The following is an 18,194-nucleotide window of genomic DNA, read 5'->3' on the forward strand; positions in this document are numbered from 1 at the left end:
TACATTCAAGGGGGTCAATTTTAATGTAATCTGAATGGCATTATCCAAGTACTGATTACATTTTTATTCTTTCCATTTAAATAGAAAGGGTCTCTTTCTAAGGTTGGTGTGAATTTTTAAGCATTTCCAAGTGTACGCTATAAGAATGAACTCTTTTTCTGGAGGAATACATAAGAAGTTCTGGTGGTCACAAATCCATTTCCTTATCTGTTCTCATAAAGGGCTTTAGAACTACAGAACTCTTATCACCCAACACTCTTTAAATTCAAAGGATAAATCCATTGACCGGCACTTTGAGACAAATGGTTTCTAAGACTCACTTCTGGCTCAGGCTTCCCTCCCATCCCCTCGCAGAGGATGCAGGGACATATTGAAAGAAGAGAGAAAAAATACAGAGATTGGTCTGCAATAAGTTTCCTGTAGAGTAAAAATCTGGTGATTACTGAAGAATGAAGGCATTCACACCTCACATCTAAATATGAAAGGAAGGGACTATATTACATATGTCCATAAAAGCAATATTAGGTGACATTGTAGTTTCTGAAAGTTACATTAGGGAAGTCAATATTCTAATTATTGTTAAGAAATCTAATGCAAAAAAACCCCTTTTACTTAGTTTCTTTGTATGGTGGCAGGTTACCACTTACATCTCAGCGTGAAAATGGTCACCACTGGCAATGAACTAGCCAATCAGATAACGCTGAATTTTAATTAATGTTTACCAGAGAAGAGAGAAGAGAGTTTTACCAAGTTCTAAATTGGAATTGAAAACAGAGCAGAGGACCTTCTAAATTAACCCTTGTGGTGCATAGACGATTCCTTTTAATTGTGATTTTGACGGGTCAAACACTCCGGAACCTTTTCCTCCACTGGAAGGAAACGTTCTACTCACAGACGCACAGGATGACGAGAAAGAGGAGGTAGGTGGCCAGCTCCCGCAAAATGCTTTTCAGGTACTTCTCTCGGTTCGTGTTGCTTTCCTCCATAAGTCTTGTTCCCCAGAGACCTTTAAAATAATAATAATAAAAGATGTCTTTTTTTTTTTTTTAAACTTATGAATGGCAAAGGAAAAACATAAAATAGATAGAATAACCTTTAAGGGAGACTCTCCCATCTATTTTTTTTTTTTTTTTAGCATGCTCTGAATGTAACTGGGAAATTGTTTTAGCAGGAGTACGTTGTAAAAATTTAGCCAGAGAACAGGAAATGAGGGCAGCTTACAAGAGAGATTAAGTCACTGCATGCACATCAGATCTTCCTATTTGGTAAAACTTAGTACATGAGGAGACTACATTGCAAATGATACCTCTTAAGTCACCCCTGAGGAAAAGAAGTCCTGGTTGGAGCATCATTTCCCTTATTGGAACATCTATCAAGCTTCTAACACACTGGCCTAAAATCTCTGCCTTCTGCCCTTTGTTTAATATATATATATATATATTTTATTGATTTTTTTTTACAGAGAGGAAGGGAGAGGGATAGAGAGTCAGAAACATTGATGAGAGAGAAACATCGACCAGCTGCCTCCTGCACACCCCCTACTGGGGATGTGCCCGCAACCAAGGTACATGCCCCTGACCGAAATCGAACCCGGGACCCTTCAGTCCACAGGCCTACATTCTATCCACTGAGCCAAACCGGTTTCGGCTGCCCTTTGTCCTTTCAAGGAACTGTAGTGACCGACTACACCAAACATGCTTAGTTTAACAGATTTTTAAAGTGTCCATTAACATACACGCTTCAAATAAAAAGCAACAACGTAGCCGACTTCTCTCTTTGGAGAGTAAAATCAGCGACCATGTTCCATATTTTCGCAGATGGAAAAAGTGTTGGGCCGGCTGAGCAGAGATGACATAACCTCCGTGAGCTTGCTGGAGAGAGTTACCGCCGTTTGGGGCTGGCAGACAGCCGGGGTGGCCGTCCAAACCCCTCATTAATGAATGATGTGGTCAAGTCACATTGCTGGTTACTCGGAAGAGCCTTAAATGTTTTCCCAAATAGGACAGACTCCCCAGTCCTTCCAGTTAGATTAGGCTGGCTGCTGATGGAAGCCAACCTGGCCCCTGGCTGCCTTACACTTTTATGCCACAGACTTTAACCCCTTTTGTCCCTGGGGTTCACAGAGCTGCTTAAAACCACCAGCCAGCCACGCAGAGAACAGAGGACAAACGGCGCATGGCCTTCCACTGCGAAGAAATGACTTCATCGCTGGTGTTTATGTATTCTTAAGTCTTGTAATAATACATTAGTTCTGCTCCTAAATTTGAGCACTTCATTTCCTTTCATTCCCCCCTTCCCCCCCAAATTTCCTTTAGGAAAATCAGCGTCTGAATTCAAAGACACTGTGTTACGCATCACAGATTTCACCACGCCGAAAGTGGAGCATAACTTATGACCAGGTTCGCTCCTGCCAAGATCTGGTAGTTGTCAGGGAATTACTCACCCCGAAGAAATGCAGCAAGCAGAATGTTTGTTCGCTGAAACTATCGTATTAAAGAATTATTACAAATTTATATGACATGGAAAATTACAACTCGGAATAACACAGAGGCAGCCAACTGTTCGGCGCAGTAGCCCTGGACACAACCACACCGTTTCTTTGGGTAGATTTCCTTGGGAGGCCAAGATATACACTTAAGTAGAGACTGTCAGTCTCTTTATCATCAGGAAAGATTGTGGCCTGGCCTCTAGGGGACAGTGATTTCACTCTTTCCTATGGTTTATAAACAGTTACACATTAAGGAACAATCATGGTTCTTAATATTTACAAATCGTACCGCTTGACCTGCAAATAGAAAAACCAAACTCCTTTCAAATTTTACTCAAAGGAAACTTGCAATGCTCTATGGCAATGAAATAGCCCAGTGGTCGGCAAACTCATTAGTCAACAGAGCCAAATATCAACTGTACAACGATTGAAATTTCTTTTGAGAGCCAAATTTTTTTAAACTTGAACTTCTTCTAACGCTACTTCTTCAAAACAGGCTGTGGTCTTCTGTGGAAGAGCCACACTCAAGGGGCCAAAGAGCCGCATGTGGCTCGAAAGCTGAAGTTTGCCGACCACAGCTCTAGCCCTTAGATGAAACATTTCAAAAAAAAAAAAAAAAAAAAAAAAAAGTCTTTTTATTTATCGAGTAAGCTCTTATATATTATCTTTTTATGCATTTACTTTTCATAAATGACTCTAGCTCCTCAAATAAAATTTCATGAATTGCCCCACCGGATGTGAAGGTTGGATCTATCTCTCTCAGGGTCCAGGGACCTCTTTACATTCTGACGGATGAGAAACGGCTGCATCCACAAAAAGAAAAAGAAAAAAAAAAAGTGGCTGTTGCCACCTCCTTCCCATGTTTACAGTGCTAACAGAGTAAGAATGGTTAAACTTGGCATTCACATCCTAAATGGCAGCACTCTTCAAACTTAACTGTTGTCTTTTCCCACAACGCTCCCCGCTGTGGAGGGAGTGCCTGTCCAGCACTCCAGGCACCCATGGTCAGTACATAAGGTGTCAGCAGCTGTTAGGGAGAGCATGACATGAGGGGTGGACATGTGTTTAAGAGGATGCTGAGTTAATGGCAGAACCCCAAGTTGGAGCACATCATCCAGACAGTGTCTATTCCCTTGTGCAGTGTCACTGATATGAATATGGAGGAACTCAGACATAGATAATACAAAGCACAAAGCATGTGCCAAACATAAACAACTGAGTTTTGAGAGAGAGAGAAAAAAAAAAGCCATCTTTGCATTTATTTTATCCAAATACTTCCAAACTCTTTTTATCTTGCAATATATAAAAAATATCAGCGAGAATGATCTAATGAACTCGAATGTATCTCTCACCCAGCTTCAACTATTATCAACTCAACACCAATCTTGATTCATCTATACCAGGGGTGGGGGGCCTTTTTTTATGCCAAGGGCCATTTAGATATTTATAACATCATTCTCCAGTCATACAAAATGATCAACTTAAAAATTAGCCTGCTATATTAGGTCAAACATTTAATTATCTCACCCCTAATGCCTGGGCAGGGCCAGAACAAACGGTGTCGCCGGCTCCGTACGGCCCACGGGCTGGCGATCCCCATCCCTGTTCTAAGTCCTCACCCATCCCTCTCTATTAAACCTAATCCCAGCTTTCCTATCATTTCATCTGTAAGTATTACAGTTCCATGGTGAAAAGATTCAGTGTGGATCTTTTGCCTCACATTAACCCTGTCCCGTCAGAAATACACCAAACCCGATGACTTTATTGATTATGACAAGGTACAATGTAGCGATTTGGAGTCAGAGTTGTGTTCAAATGAGGGCTCAGCCACTCATGAGCTGAGGCCTTCCCTAATGTTATGAGCCTCCAATTCCTCGTCTGAAAATGGGAGAACAGTACTTCTTTTCGGGGTTGCTCTGGGAAAGAGAAATAAGTGTAAAACATGTGGTGGTTGGGACAGGCCTGTCTATGCTCCAGAAACAGGTCTATCTATAAAATGCCCTCCTTCCGAAGCCTAGATGTCAGAGTGGTGTATGGACTTTGAGTTCACTCTGAATAGTCTGACTAAATGCTCACAGCATCTATAATAATAAAAGAGTAATATGCTAATTAGACTGGACGCCTTCCAGACGTCATTCTGGACGTCCCCTCCTGACGAGGGAAACCAGCCGGGTCCGGGTGCCTGCCAGTAGCCAAAGGAGGGAAGCACGGGGCCCGGGTGCCTGAGGGAAGCTGGTGCTGGCACTTGGGAGAAGGAAGGCCTGTTCTTGCACAAAGTTTCTTGCATCAGGTCTCTAGTTTATATCATAAAAGAATCCTGTTTTTGTGCCCATGTGGGCCTTGTTTAGAAAGATAAATACAATCCTCCCTAATATTCATTGGAATCATGGGGGCACCTTCAGAAAGAGAAGTGACTTTGTATTACGATTGGTCCACTTTTCAAATAGTCAGTTGCTGCCTCTATCACATTGGCCCCTGAACCTCTCCAGAGGTGCAGACAAGTATATAGGCCACAGCTCCTCCCAGTTCCGACCTGCAGATTCCACAGACAATCATGCTCACGTAGCTCCAACTGGGATTTTTCTTTTTTCCTATAAACCTATTTGACCTGTTTAGGTTAAAGATACCAAGCATGAACATGGGTTTCACTCTAGAATAGGCTCTTTTCTGAACTCTCATAGGGAGGTGGTCCATAATTCTGATGGTTTCTGTCCATTTAATTTAACTTCCTTCCATCCAGTTCACATGCCCTTGTTGTACCTTTTATCATCCGTCTTGGTTAGACCACTCCATACCTGTTCTCCCAGCAAACAGTGCTATCCACGTTCCCCTACTCTCTACATTCTTGCTAGAATCATCTTTAGATTGACATGTGATCATATCAGCCCATTGCCTGAAGCCCCCATTGGCTTTAACTGTCCTCAAGAAAAAGTATCCAAGAGCTACTGGCATGCTTAATCTTACTTCTGCTATTTGTCCCTTGTCCATCCCCGTCTGCCCCCTGCCTTCCTTCAAAACATAACGTGTAACCTGTTTCACCTCCTCTGGCCTTTCTGGGTTGAGCTGGTCCTCTCCTCTTTGCGTCCCTCCCCGATCTGGGACCTGGCACTGCAATTATTTACTTACATCTCTGTTTCCCTTACTGAACTCAGAGCTCCTTGAGTTGGATTATTGTATTATTCATCTCTGTATCCTTAGTACCAAGCACAAAGCGGACTCTTCATAAATGTTGGCTGCATAAATTCTGTTACCAGCATAACTTCATCAGAGAGTAGTAACCCTCCAGAGAAAATAATCCTTACAGCAATGAAAATATAAAATCTCATTTATGTAAATAAAAACGGAAAAGGACAAATTGATGAAGTGAGGTTTGGATTAAAATAAAGAGAAAATCACAATAGCCAAAAGATGAAAACAAAATATGGTACATACAACAGAATATTATTTAGATATCAAAAGGAATGAAGTTTGGATTCATGCTACAACATGGGTAAGCCTTCAAAGCGTTATACTAAGGTAGTGGTTGGCAAACTCATTAGTCAACAGAGCCAAATATCAACAGTACAACGATTGAAATTTATTTTGAGAGCCGAAAACCGACTTTCGCATGGGCCACGAAGTTTCAATCGCACTAAATGTGTGGGCCGCATGTGGCTCGAGAGCCACGGTTTGCCGACCACTGTACTAAGGGAATAAGCCAGACATGAAAGGACAAGCACTGTATGATTCCACCAAAACCTGAATACTGAAATTCAGAGACAAAAAGTAGAATAGAGATTAGAAGGGGCAGGAGGAGGGAAGATGAGGAGTTATTGCTTAACTAGAGGCCTGGTGCATGAAATTCATGCATGGAGGTGAAGGGGGGTTCCTTAGCCGGACCTGCACCCTCTCCAATCCAGGACATCCCTCTTGCAATCTGGGACTGCTGGCTCCTAACTGCTCACCTGCCTGCCTGCCTGCCTGCCTAATCTCCCCTAACCACTCTGCCTGACTGCCTGATCACCCCTAACCCCTCTTCTTGCCTGCCTGATCGCCCCTAACCACCTCTGCCTGCTGGCCTGATCGCCCCTAACTGCCTCTGCCTTGGCCCCCACCACCTTGGCTTTGTCCGGAAGAAGGAACGGACAACCGGAAGATGTCCAGTCTATCAGGTCTAATTAGCATATTACCCTTTTATTAGTATAGATGGGTAGAGTTTCTGTTTGGGATGATGAGAAAGTTCTGGAAATGGATAGTGATGTGACAACATAGTGAATGGGAAAGGAGGTATTACTTATAGCAGCTTAGCCTGCCCTAACCAATACAGCTAGTACTTTATGATTTCTCAAAAAAGAAAAAAAAAAAGAAAGCATACCAGTAGATCTCTAAAATAAGCAGAAAATGACTTTAACAAGTTGGTACACAAATTTACCCAGAAAACACATTCAACGTTGGAAATTCAGAAAATTGAATAGTTCATGAAGAGTATCAAATTGTATCTTTGCACTGAAAAGAGTATGCTAAGATGAAAAGAAAACAGGATCATTGGGGGTACCTCTAAGTTTGGGGCAGTCTTTAAATTTTTTAGCCATCCTTCACTTCCTTCGGTCCAGGCCTTCAGCACCGCGTTAGCCCTGGCTGCCTCTCCCCTGGTCCCCATCTTTCTGTCTCCCTCTGACAGCTCTCCTACACAGCACACTGCCTGACTCATGGTCCTTTGCAGCAAGTTCTGTTCTTGCTCAGAAACTTTCAACTACTTCTGAATATTAAGAGATAAATTATTAATTCCTTAGTTAGACTCAATGTTTCCCAGAGCCAGGCTTCAAACATATCTTCTTTACCATGATATTACTTCTGCTAAGATCGATCTGGCTACTGTTCCAAGAGGGAAAATGACCATTTGTTGTCCATCTTGGACTTATGTCATTAAACAACACAAAGTTATGTTGAAGCTAAAACGTTGAACTCTTCCATTTTATTAAAATATATTTTTATTGACTTCAGAGAGGAAGGGACAGGGAGAGAGTGATAGAAACATCGGTGATGACAGAGAATCATTGATCGACTGCCTCCTGCATGCCCTACACTGGGGATCGAGCCCACAACCCAGGCATGTGCCCTGCCTGGGAATCGAACCATGACCTCCTGGTTTATAGGTTGATGCTCAACCACTGAGCCATGTCCGCAGGGAAAACTCTTCCATTTCATGATCAAGCACCGGAGGCCCGGGAAGCCTGGGTGAGTTGTCTAAAGTCACAAAGACAGGAGACCTCCAGGGAAGCTCCTGACCACTCCAAACTTGAGTAACCTCTCCTACCTTCAGAAATTGAAGGCTGCTTTCTGTTCTGATCCTAGGGCACTACTTACATAATGCATATGAGATTTTTTTCCATTGGTATCCCAAGAGGGAAAGAAAAACTCATTCATGGTTATTTATTTTACTTTTCTAAGTTTGTGTATAGGAAAATGGTAATATGCTATTTTAGTTTATTTCTTTTTTGTAGCACCTAGCCGAGTATTAGTTTCACAGTAGGCGCTAAGTATTTAACAAATGTCATTTATTTAACAAGTGACAAGAATGCCAGTTATCGTTCTTCATAAAATAACACTTATCCCTAAAATTTTCTATATGATTTTTTTGAGCCTGCTCTCCTAATTAGACCATTGATTGGTAATATATGATTTAAATATGAGCTTATTCACTGTACATTTTCTGAAAGTTTTGTTTAAAAGAAGTTAACTCATATATACACTCATATAAATATATCTATATTTTCATTTTATTATATTCCATTAATTTATTCAAAGAAGGTTAAATGTGTTATCAAATGCTTACTCGAGTTAAAAGGATCATGATTTACCGTTACATATTAACTTATAAGAAACTTTATTCTCACTTCAGTGAGTATTTTTAAAAGTACGTTTACAACAATGTAAAATAATCCAGTTGGCCCTTGAACAACAAGGATTTGAACTGAGCAGGTCCACTTAGACTGGGATTTTTTTCAAAATCCAGTCCAAAACCCAGTTGTTCAAGGGTCAACTCTGCGGTTGGGACTTGGCACGTGCAGAGGACTGACTGTTGTTATAAGAGGTCAGTTCCCCCAACCTCCTGCTTGTTCAAGGGTCGACTGTATATAATTTGTCTGAATACAGATTTGAACCTTAAAATGTATTAGTTTTTTAATAATCACACCAGTTATTAAAAAAGGACCTTTCATTTTCTACCATGCTCTGAATCAAATTAACTATCAAAAGCACTAATGTAAAAGAAGTAGCAAAAATGTACACTTTTTAGAACTTCTGATTTAATTTATGAAGTACTCACAAAATGGGAGAGACTTGTTATACATTTTACACGCCTCATCTCATTTAATCCTCCAAAATCAAGAACTAGATATTAGGATTATCTCTTTTAAACAATAAATGCAAAAGGTGGGGATCAGAGAGGTTTAGCAATTTGCTCCAGGTCACGACGCAGCCAATGCGTGGAGTCTATATGTAGGTCTGACTTGATCTTAATCATGTTCTTATGAGAACACCTGGGTGGTTTTTTTTGTGCAAGATTTTCAAAACTGACAGAAAGATTAGAGAAGGGAAGGGAAATTTTCAAAAGAAGGGAGAATGGAAGCTCTTAAAAGCGGAGATTAAAATAATTTGGATGGTAAGAGCAAATGCAACTCTTTTTCCAAGGATGCCTCTGACAAAACTGCAAAATCAAAAGGATCCCCATCTGCTCTTGGAAAATGTGTGTCCTCCTAATGGACACTGGCAAGTTTGAAAATTCCTTTTCTGTCTGAGCTGGGTGCACTGAACCAACACATTTACAAACAGCTGGTATCTGGTGACTTCACTGTTTGGTTGGAATTTCAAAGAACATTAATTTAGTTATTTAAACACATACTTCCAAGGTTTTTTTTTGTTGTTGTCTTTTAAACAATGTAACTTTTTTTTTTTTTTTACAACTGTTTTAGGAAAATGCCTAGAATTAGAAATGGTCAAGTAACTGTTTTCAAATATATTATTTTATTCGATCTGCGGTGTTCTCAACAGCACCACTCCCAGAAACAACCACACACACATCAAAACAACATCAATGACAACCCAATGACACCCCTCCCACAGCTGGGGGAAGACTGGGCTGTTACCCTTTCCAGAGCGGGATGACCAGCAAGGAGGGATCCAGATCTGTGGGTACCAATACAGAACTTCGCTTCTAATTTGGTGACATTAGCAAGGACACAGCGTAACCACCCTTAGGTCCACTATTCATTTTCCCCTCTACAGTTAAAGAAAATATATATATCCTCAGATGTATCCTTTCCCTTTAATATGGCTTTCACTTATTTCCAGACATTATTATTTTTTCCCTCTGGAAGAAGGAGGATCCAATACATTTGCACCGGGAAGGGAACCGTGGAATCGGGCGCTGGATACCGGAAACAGAGCAGAGTTAGCAGAAGCGAAGAAGGTGTTTGCAAGGGAGATGGGGATGGATGCGCGGGGGAGCCCAGAAAGCAGCCCCGGGGGCCCCCGCGCGGCGGGTGGGTGGGCGCATCGGCCGCAGCCCGGCGCGCTCTTACCTCGCAGCCCGCGCACCAGCCTCTCCGCCCAGGCCACTCGCGGCTGCTGCCCGTCCAGCGGGAGGTGGCGATGCAGCGGGTCCCCGCCGCCCGCCGGGCTGGGGTTCGGGGGGCTCCGGTCCTCTCGCCGCCGCCGCCTCCCGCTCGGGTGGCCCGCGCCGGGGTAGCCCCCGAGTCCCCGGCCCCGGGCGCCCCCGGAGCTCACGGCGGAGGAGGCGGCCGACCGCCGGCTGCCAGGGCGCCACTCCACGTCCATCTCCACCACCATTCCCCCTTCCTCCCCCTCCACCTCCTCCTCCTCCTCGTCCTCCTCGGCCTCGAAGCCCGGGTTGTCGCGGCTCCACGCCTGCCGCGAGCAGGACGAGAGCGGCGGGGACGGCGAGGCCGAGGCGCCGGCCGGGGGGTCCCGCGCGGCCGCCTGGCGGATGCGCTCCATCTCCATCTCCAGGCCCCGCGGCTCGCGGAGGCCGCCCGGGGCCGCCAGGCCGGCTCCCCGGGCCGCGCCGCCCGCCGCCGGCCGGCCCGGGCGCGGCGCTCGGGGCGCGGGCGGCTGCTGGGCGGCCCCCGGCGGCTGCGGCTGCACGCGGCTCGCGTTCACCATCGCGCTCACTGGCGCCCCGAGCGCCTCCGCCCCGAGCGGCCGCCCGCCGCAGGAGCCATGTTCCTTTCTTCCCGGGCCGCCCGCCGCTCCCCGCCCCCGGCCTCCCGCAGCCCCGCGTCCCCCGCCCGCCCGGAGCTCCGGCCGCCTCCCCCTCGCCCGCCTCTCCTCTCCTCTCCTCTCCCAGCGGCGGGGCGCGCGGCGGGGGAGGCGCGAGGGAGCCGCCCCCGAGGCCGGCGCGCAGGGCGAGCGGCGCCCGGGCCCCGTTCCCAGCGGAGCCGCCGGAGTCCAGCGCGCCCCGCATTCCTTTCGGGTGAAAGGCCCGGGCGGGACCGAGCCGCTCACCCGCCCACCCGCCCGCCGCAGGCCGGTGGGAAAAGGGCTGTGGAGCTGTCACTGCCGGCGTGACCCTGAGATCATGCTGGGATGCTTGGGTCCCCATTAACTCCCAGCCACCACCACCACCACTACTACTACTACCACCACTACTACTACTACTACTACTACTACCACTACTACTACTACTACTACTACTACTACTATTTCTTCTTCTTCTTCTTCTTCTTCTTCTTCTTCTTCTTCTTCTTCTTCTTCTTCTTCTTCTTCTATGTTTTAAAAATATATTTAAAAGAAATATGATTTTAATATATCCAATTGAGAAAAAGATATCTTTTTTTAATTTCTTTATTGATTAATTGTCCTCATTCCCCCCATTCTCATCCCAAACCCCTTCCCACACATGCCCAGCCACTTCTGTCTCGATTTATCAAATTGCAGGGTGGAGGAGGTGGTGGAGGAGGTGGTGGAGGAGAGAGGGAGGGAGGGAGAGAGGGAGGGAGGGAAGGAAGGAAGGAGGAGAGAGAGAGAGAGAGAGAGAGAGAGAGAGAGAGAGAGAGAGAGAGAGAGAGAGAAAACGATTGTGTGAAGTAGGGAAACCAGCCTGAGCTGGTCTGCAACATGGGCACAGCAAGCTTTGCTTCCTTTGAAAACTATCAACAAACTACCAATGTTGACTTTCTTGTCTTTTGACGACCCTCCTCTCCCATCTTCTGTTTCTTTTTAGATCGTTTCTTCAATCTGCTGGCTCCTCTCTCCATCCATTGTGGATTGGGCCTTGGGACTCTCAGATCTATGGTGCTCATTCCCCACACCCCTGCAGGGGCCAGCACTGGCCTCTGAGTCACAGAATCTCACATCAGGCCCTACCTAGGCCCAGAACTTCATTCTCATTCCACGAATCACATTCAGCTCTATTCTCTGCAACTGTCTGAAACTTAGCCTATTCCAAACTAGTTAATGCATTTCCAGTAGGGATCTGAGGCATTGTTGTCCTCCCCACTTTCCAAGCTCCACCCACTTCAGGATACCCTATCTCTTCTCAGCCCACACCTCACCTTCCCCAAATCTTGCTACTTGTGCCCCATAAATGTCTCTCGTAGGACCTCTGTTTTCTCATTCTGGTTGCTAATGTTTTAATCCAGGGCCCTTAGGTCTTGTTCTGTTCCACACTGAACAATGTATCTGTCTGTCCATCCCACCTCCATCCTCTACTTCAGGGGCTCCACTGTTTCCAAATGATATTACAGAACCAAAGCTGCTCATGGCAGCTTGATGCTGAGACACTCTAGGGTAGGGGTGTCGAACTCAATCAGAGAAGGGGCCAAAATCTAAAATCCAGCCTAAATCGAGGGCCGAATGGTTTACTGAACAGTCATAAACTGACAATGTCATAAACTGACAGCGGAGTGCAGTGATGACAGCGCGGTGCGGGCCACATTGCAAGGCCTGGCGGGCTGGATTTGGCCCACGGGCCTTGTGTTTGACACATGTGCTCTAGAGCTTCTGACAGCTTAAAGGATAAAAGTTAATTTCCATAGTTTGGCTTAGTAAATTTTCATAATCTCCTGTATTTGTTTGCTAGTACTGCCAACTGGGTGGCTTAAATGACAGAAATGTATTCCCTCACAATTGTATATACTGGAAGTCTGAGATCAAGGTGTCGGCAGGGTTAGTTTCTCCTGAAGCCTCTTTCCTTGGCTTGTGGAGGGCGGTTTTCCTCCACTATTTTCACATGGGCTTTTCTCTGTGTCAGTGTCTTAATCTCCTCTTCATATAGGACACCAGTCCTATTGGATTAGCATCTTTCCTATGACTTCATGTTCATGCAATTACCTTAAAATATATGTATATGTGTGTGTATGTATAAAAATATATATTGTTTGATTTTAGAGAGAAAGGGAGAGATAGAAACATCAATGAGAGAGAAACATCGTTCAGCTGCCTCCTGCACGCCCCCCACTGGGGATCAAGTCTGCAACCAAGTATGTGCCCTGACCTGGAATCGAACCAGTAACCTCTTGGTTAATGGGTGGATGCGCAACCACTGAGACACACCAGCCAGACACTCAATTACTTAAAGACAAACAAACAAACAAAAAAAAAACCCTCTCTATCTGCAGTCTCATTCTGAAGTGCTGGGGTTAGGACTTCAACATATGGACTATTGATGGAGACAAGCTGATTGAGCTCAGAACAACTTCCCACCTACTTTTCTAGCGTGGTTTCCCCTCCCGTACCACTTGCAACATCCTTTGTTGGTTCCTTGTGAATACAAGAATGGGTGAATTTAGGTAATTGTGGCTACCTATCTCCTGATCCTGCTAGGTATCTGTCTTCTGCGTAAGGCAGGGCTGCTGGGTCTGGAGCACAGGCATGGCTCATGCTGGTCATCAGTTCATCCTGAAGACATTTCCTGTGCACTGAATTACACGCTGGGTATATGAAGCAGAATATGAAACAGCTCCTGCATACATGAGGAGACAGACAAATAAACCACGAATAACTGCCCTGGGTCAGGATTATGATGCCTGTAATCCAGACTCTCCGAAGATGCGGAGGCCCTGCACAGCACCTCAGACTGCGTGGTCCTGGGTTCTGAGCCGACACATGGCCAGCAGAGCACCGGGCCTGAAAAGAGAGCACAGAACATGAGCCGAAGGGTCCTGCTGGGAAACAGATCTAGTGCAGTGCTTTAAAGACGGGATCACAAGGTTATCAGCATCACCAGCCACACTTGTTAAGAATATAGATTCTGGGTCCCCACTCTAACCTTATTGGTTCAGAATCTCCAGGATTTCAGGCTGAAATTCTGAATCTTCTCAGAGGATTCTGGGGCATTTTGAGTTTTAGAAGCACCAAGATGTTCCAAACAGATGGGCTTTCATGAAACATCTGCCCCATGTTTCTAGTGTTCCATTGGGAACGTCAGTGGTCCTTGAGTCAGATATACTCTTCGACTTGTGCCTACAAGTGCTGATTCAGAGCCTGCCCTGCCACGTCGTGCTGTGTGACCTTGGGCAAATTGTTTTTCTTCCTGAGCCTATAAAAATGGAAATAGAGTGTTCAGGTCATAGGGTTGTTGGGAGGAATAAGTGAATTAATTCAGGCAAGGCATGTGGAATACTGTCTGGCACATAGTAAATACTCAAGTGTTAGCTATTACTAATTCTTATCTCTTAATAAGGATAAAATTGAGCATTTGAAAGTCTTTGTCTCAACCAAAGTATGATCTTCTTGAGGACAGAGGCTCTATGCCCAGCATAAAAGATTCCATGACGAGTATTTCCTCTTTTTTTTTTTTTTTAAATATGTTTTTATTGATTTTAGAAAGGAAGGGAGAAAGAGAGAGAGAGAGATAGAAGTATCAATGATGAGAGAGAATCATTTGATCAGCTGCCTCCTGCCCACTCCCTGACAGGGAATCCTACCATGACCTGCTGGTTCATAGGTCGATGCTCAACCACTGAGCCACACCAGCTGGGCCATCACACATACTTCTTGAGAAACTACTATGCACCAGGCATACTAGGAGAGAGCGCTGTCAATACATGAAAAGCCCTGAGAATTTGTCAAGGAAATGAACGGATCTGATCAGGTGCCACCATTTTCAGTCACACACAGCTAAATCTTTGACAAAGGACACGTTTCCTAATTCTTCATGTAGAGTTCCTTTTAACTTTTACATACCAGCACCGTACCTCTGGGCCCAAAGGGCCTAAGAAGAGCTTAAGGCCCAGGGGTCCTCAAACTTTTTAAAGTGGGGGCCAGATCACGGTCCCTCAGAGAGCTGGAGGGCCGGACTATATGAACTACTAATTCCTACTGTAACACCTCGGCTGCGCTCACTGCCCAAAAAACCTGGCGGGCCGGATCAGACTCCTCTGCGGGCCGCATGTGGCCCGCGGGCCATAGTTTGAAGACCCCTGGGCCTTAAGCCCATGTGAAGCTATAACAAAGGGACTGCTCAAAATGATATTTTCAGGTTTGTGATATTTGTTCCCAATGACTTTTTGATTGCTATAGTTCAAGGTTTAGAAGACAGCAGGTTAAGGCTTATTGTGTTCCTTGTTTGTTTGTTCTTATTATATTTTTGCTAGTAGGTTTATAGTCGAGAGACCTAAGGAAGAGAATACTGAATGAGAAAACAATAATATCAAGCAGATTAATTTAATTATTATCAATTTTTGGGTTCAAATTCTTCACTTTTACTGTGCATAGTAAATAGCATCATTAATTTAGTTAGAATATACTAAACAAAACAAAACACTATTTGGACAGATCCTTTGGGGAATTACGTATAATCTCATTGGAGAGATAACATGCTTAGTCTAAGTAACAGTAGACAGCAGAATATAATTTAGTGTCAGGTCAATAGTGAAGGCTTTCAACACAAGAGGGGGTTGAGAAGAGAGACTGGTGTGGGAGGGGAAGGTAGGCAGGGTCAGATCAAGGTAGGTCCCAGAGGTATGTTAAAAAGCATAGACTTTATTTTGTAATTAATAACAATGCTTTGTTTTTTTTAAAACAGTGTCAATTACTTAAAAAACCTGACTGATTCTCCCTAAGACTATACCCTTCTCCTGAAAAGAATTCAGGTTGACTGAAAATGTGTCCACACATACATAATTCAGAATTAGTTGAGAACCTACCCAAAGGTTTAATTACAAATCATTGCAAGATGTGAGATTTAAAAAAAAAAAATCACAGCAATGTGATTGGGTAGTATAATTTTGTCCATTGTGTTCTAAATTTCAAGAGTTTCACTACTAATTTATTTTGTATTGTCCCAAAGTTCCCTTAGGTTCTCCTCCTGCTTTTTAATTTTTTTTTTTTCCAGAAGCTGCTCTAATTGGGTATTTTTTTCCATCTTGTCTTCTAGCTCACTGATGCGGTCCTCTGCTTCTTCTAGTCTACTCTTGATGCTTTCTATTGAGTTCTTCATAGTAGCGATATCATTTTTCATTTCTTTTTGGTTCATCTTTATTTCCTCTTGGTTCTTCTTCAATTCCTCTTGGTTCTTCTTCATTTCCTCTTGTTTCTTATTCATATCATCAAATTTCTCTTCCATTCTTTTTAGCCATCCTATGATCATTACTCTGAATTCTTGCTCTGGTAGGTTGCTTGCCTCTAACTCCTTTTCTAGTGATGCCTGCTTTTCTTTCATGTGCGGGCTATTTCTTTGTCTCCCCATGGTCTCTTTTCAGGATGTCAGGTTATGTGGTATTCCTTCTCCTTTCCGTGGGTGATTAAAGAACTCCCTTGAATCCACGTATTTGTGCCGATTGGGGCGTCACAGCTGCTCGATGGTCTCCTCTGCTGTGGGTTTTCCAGGCCTCAGAGAAGATCCTCCTTTCCTAGTAAGATGGTGCAGCCTTCCCTCTGAGCCCGTAGCTCTGGGAGAGGTCGCCGCCGCCACAGTGCTGGCTGCTTGGTCAGGAAATCCTGTCCAGCGGACCCTTCCTTACCTTCCTTTAGAGTTCTGCTGCCCCTTAGCTGCCAATTAATATTCCCTGAGCGACTCAGAAGCTGCTTTTATCTGTTCTGGGACCAGGGTCAAAACAAGTCCATCTGTTCGGCCGCCATCTTGTTTCTCCTCCCCCCTTCACTACTAATTTCAACCTTAGTCTTTATAAACCCTTCAGCAGCCATCCAATATGTTTCTAGTGCAAATATCTCTCAATATTTTTCTGCCTCTAGTTTTCTTTTGTGCTTATACCTTGACACATTTCCCCCCCCTTCAGAGCTCCTAGCTTTTGCTGAAGCAAGTCTTGAGGCTGTAAATTTCTTTCTGTATCCACAGACTTCCTTTAATATTCATCTTAAAACTCTATTTCTGCCCTAGCTGGTTTGGCTCAGAGAATAGAGTGTTGGCCTGTGTACTAAAGGGTCCTGGGTTTCATTCCAGTCAAGGGCACATGCCCTGGCTGTGGGTTCCCTCCCCAGTAGGGGTGTGCAAGAAGCCACTGATCAATGATTCTCTCTCATCATTGATGTTTCTATCTCTCTTCCTCTCCCTTCCCCTTTGAAATCAATAAAAATATTTTAAAAACCTCTGTTTTTCGCCGAAACTGGTATGGCTCAGTGGTAGAGCGTCGGCCTGTGGACTGAAGGGTCCCAGGTTCGATTCCGGTCAAGGGCATGTACCTTGGTTGCGGGCACATCCCCAGTAGGGGGCGTGCAAGAGGCAGCCGATCAATGATTCTCTCTCATTGATGTTTCTAACTCTCTATTTCTCTCTCTTCCTCTCTATAAAAAAAAAAAATCAATTAAAAAAATATATATATATTGATATATATATATATATATATATATATATATATATATATATATAAAACCCTCTGTTTCTCATGCAAAGTTTTCCCTTATTAGATAGGATATGTACAAACTCATTTTTTTTTTCCATCTGGTTGCCACATCATTCTGCCATATTAGAGACTTTAATAATCTATAGGAACTGAAGTACCACGTGGGTCAGATAATAGAATGGGTGCTATCTGGCTTTATTTTATCCGTGTACTAGGTTCTTCTGGGGACATGCTATACAAACTCTACCTTTTAGTCTCAGTGCCACTGTGGACACTCAGGAAAACTATTTTAAAAGGCAATTTTAAAAACAGCCTAGTCTCTTTAATATTTAGTATTCTGCACACGGGTGACTTCTGTATTATTGCAATACCCCATTTGTTTCCTGTTTTGCTTTTATTTTCCAGTGTAAACCAACGAAGTAGGCACAAGCTGAAGAACCATTTGTTCCTGCAGATTCCACCTTCAAAAGGAGTCTCTAGCATGTGTGGTGTTGCTTAGTAACCCACCCAAACAAACATGTCTCTCCTCCCCACCCCCATTCTTATTTATTCAAGGACATGGTAAAATATAATGTTACCACTTGACATCTGAAATTATTAGAAGAAAATTTGATGTTTTGGGCTTTCTAAGAACTGCTCATCACAGAAAAGCTCTTACTTTATTTCTTACTTTGCTGCACGAGGCTTTGTGCTGTTCTTCTTCATGCCTGGAATTTGGTTTGGCTATGTCCCCACCTCCGTGAGGGTTACTGTGCATCAGTCAGCTGGCACTGTGATTTTGATGGCCTAACCTCTCATCTGTTTCCTTCTCTAAACAACAAGGTTAAATATTGACCTCGCAAATTCCCATGTAATTTTTGTTGAAGAGACAGTGAGGGAATATGAATACATTCACCAAGCAC

General features: G+C 44.2%; 1 protein-coding gene across 1 annotated transcript in view; it reads right to left on the reverse strand.

The window, feature by feature from the left end:
- Positions 1-10,923, reverse strand: part of PKD2 (polycystin 2, transient receptor potential cation channel) — a 60,759-nt gene extending 49,836 nt beyond the window's left edge. The window contains exons 1-2 of the mRNA XM_084881890.1: positions 10,051-10,923; positions 893-1,006 (exon numbers count right to left, since the gene is read on the reverse strand). Of these exons, the coding sequence (XP_084738016.1) occupies positions 893-1,006; positions 10,051-10,651 (715 nt within the window). The 5' untranslated portion in view covers positions 10,652-10,923. The remainder of the gene's footprint in view (positions 1-892; positions 1,007-10,050) is intronic.
- Between the last annotated feature and the right edge of the window lie 7,271 nt (positions 10,924-18,194).

Source organism: Pipistrellus hanaki (genome assembly GCF_964339955.1).
Source record: "Pipistrellus hanaki genome assembly, chromosome: 1".
Lineage (NCBI taxonomy): Eukaryota > Metazoa > Chordata > Mammalia > Chiroptera > Vespertilionidae > Pipistrellus > Pipistrellus hanaki.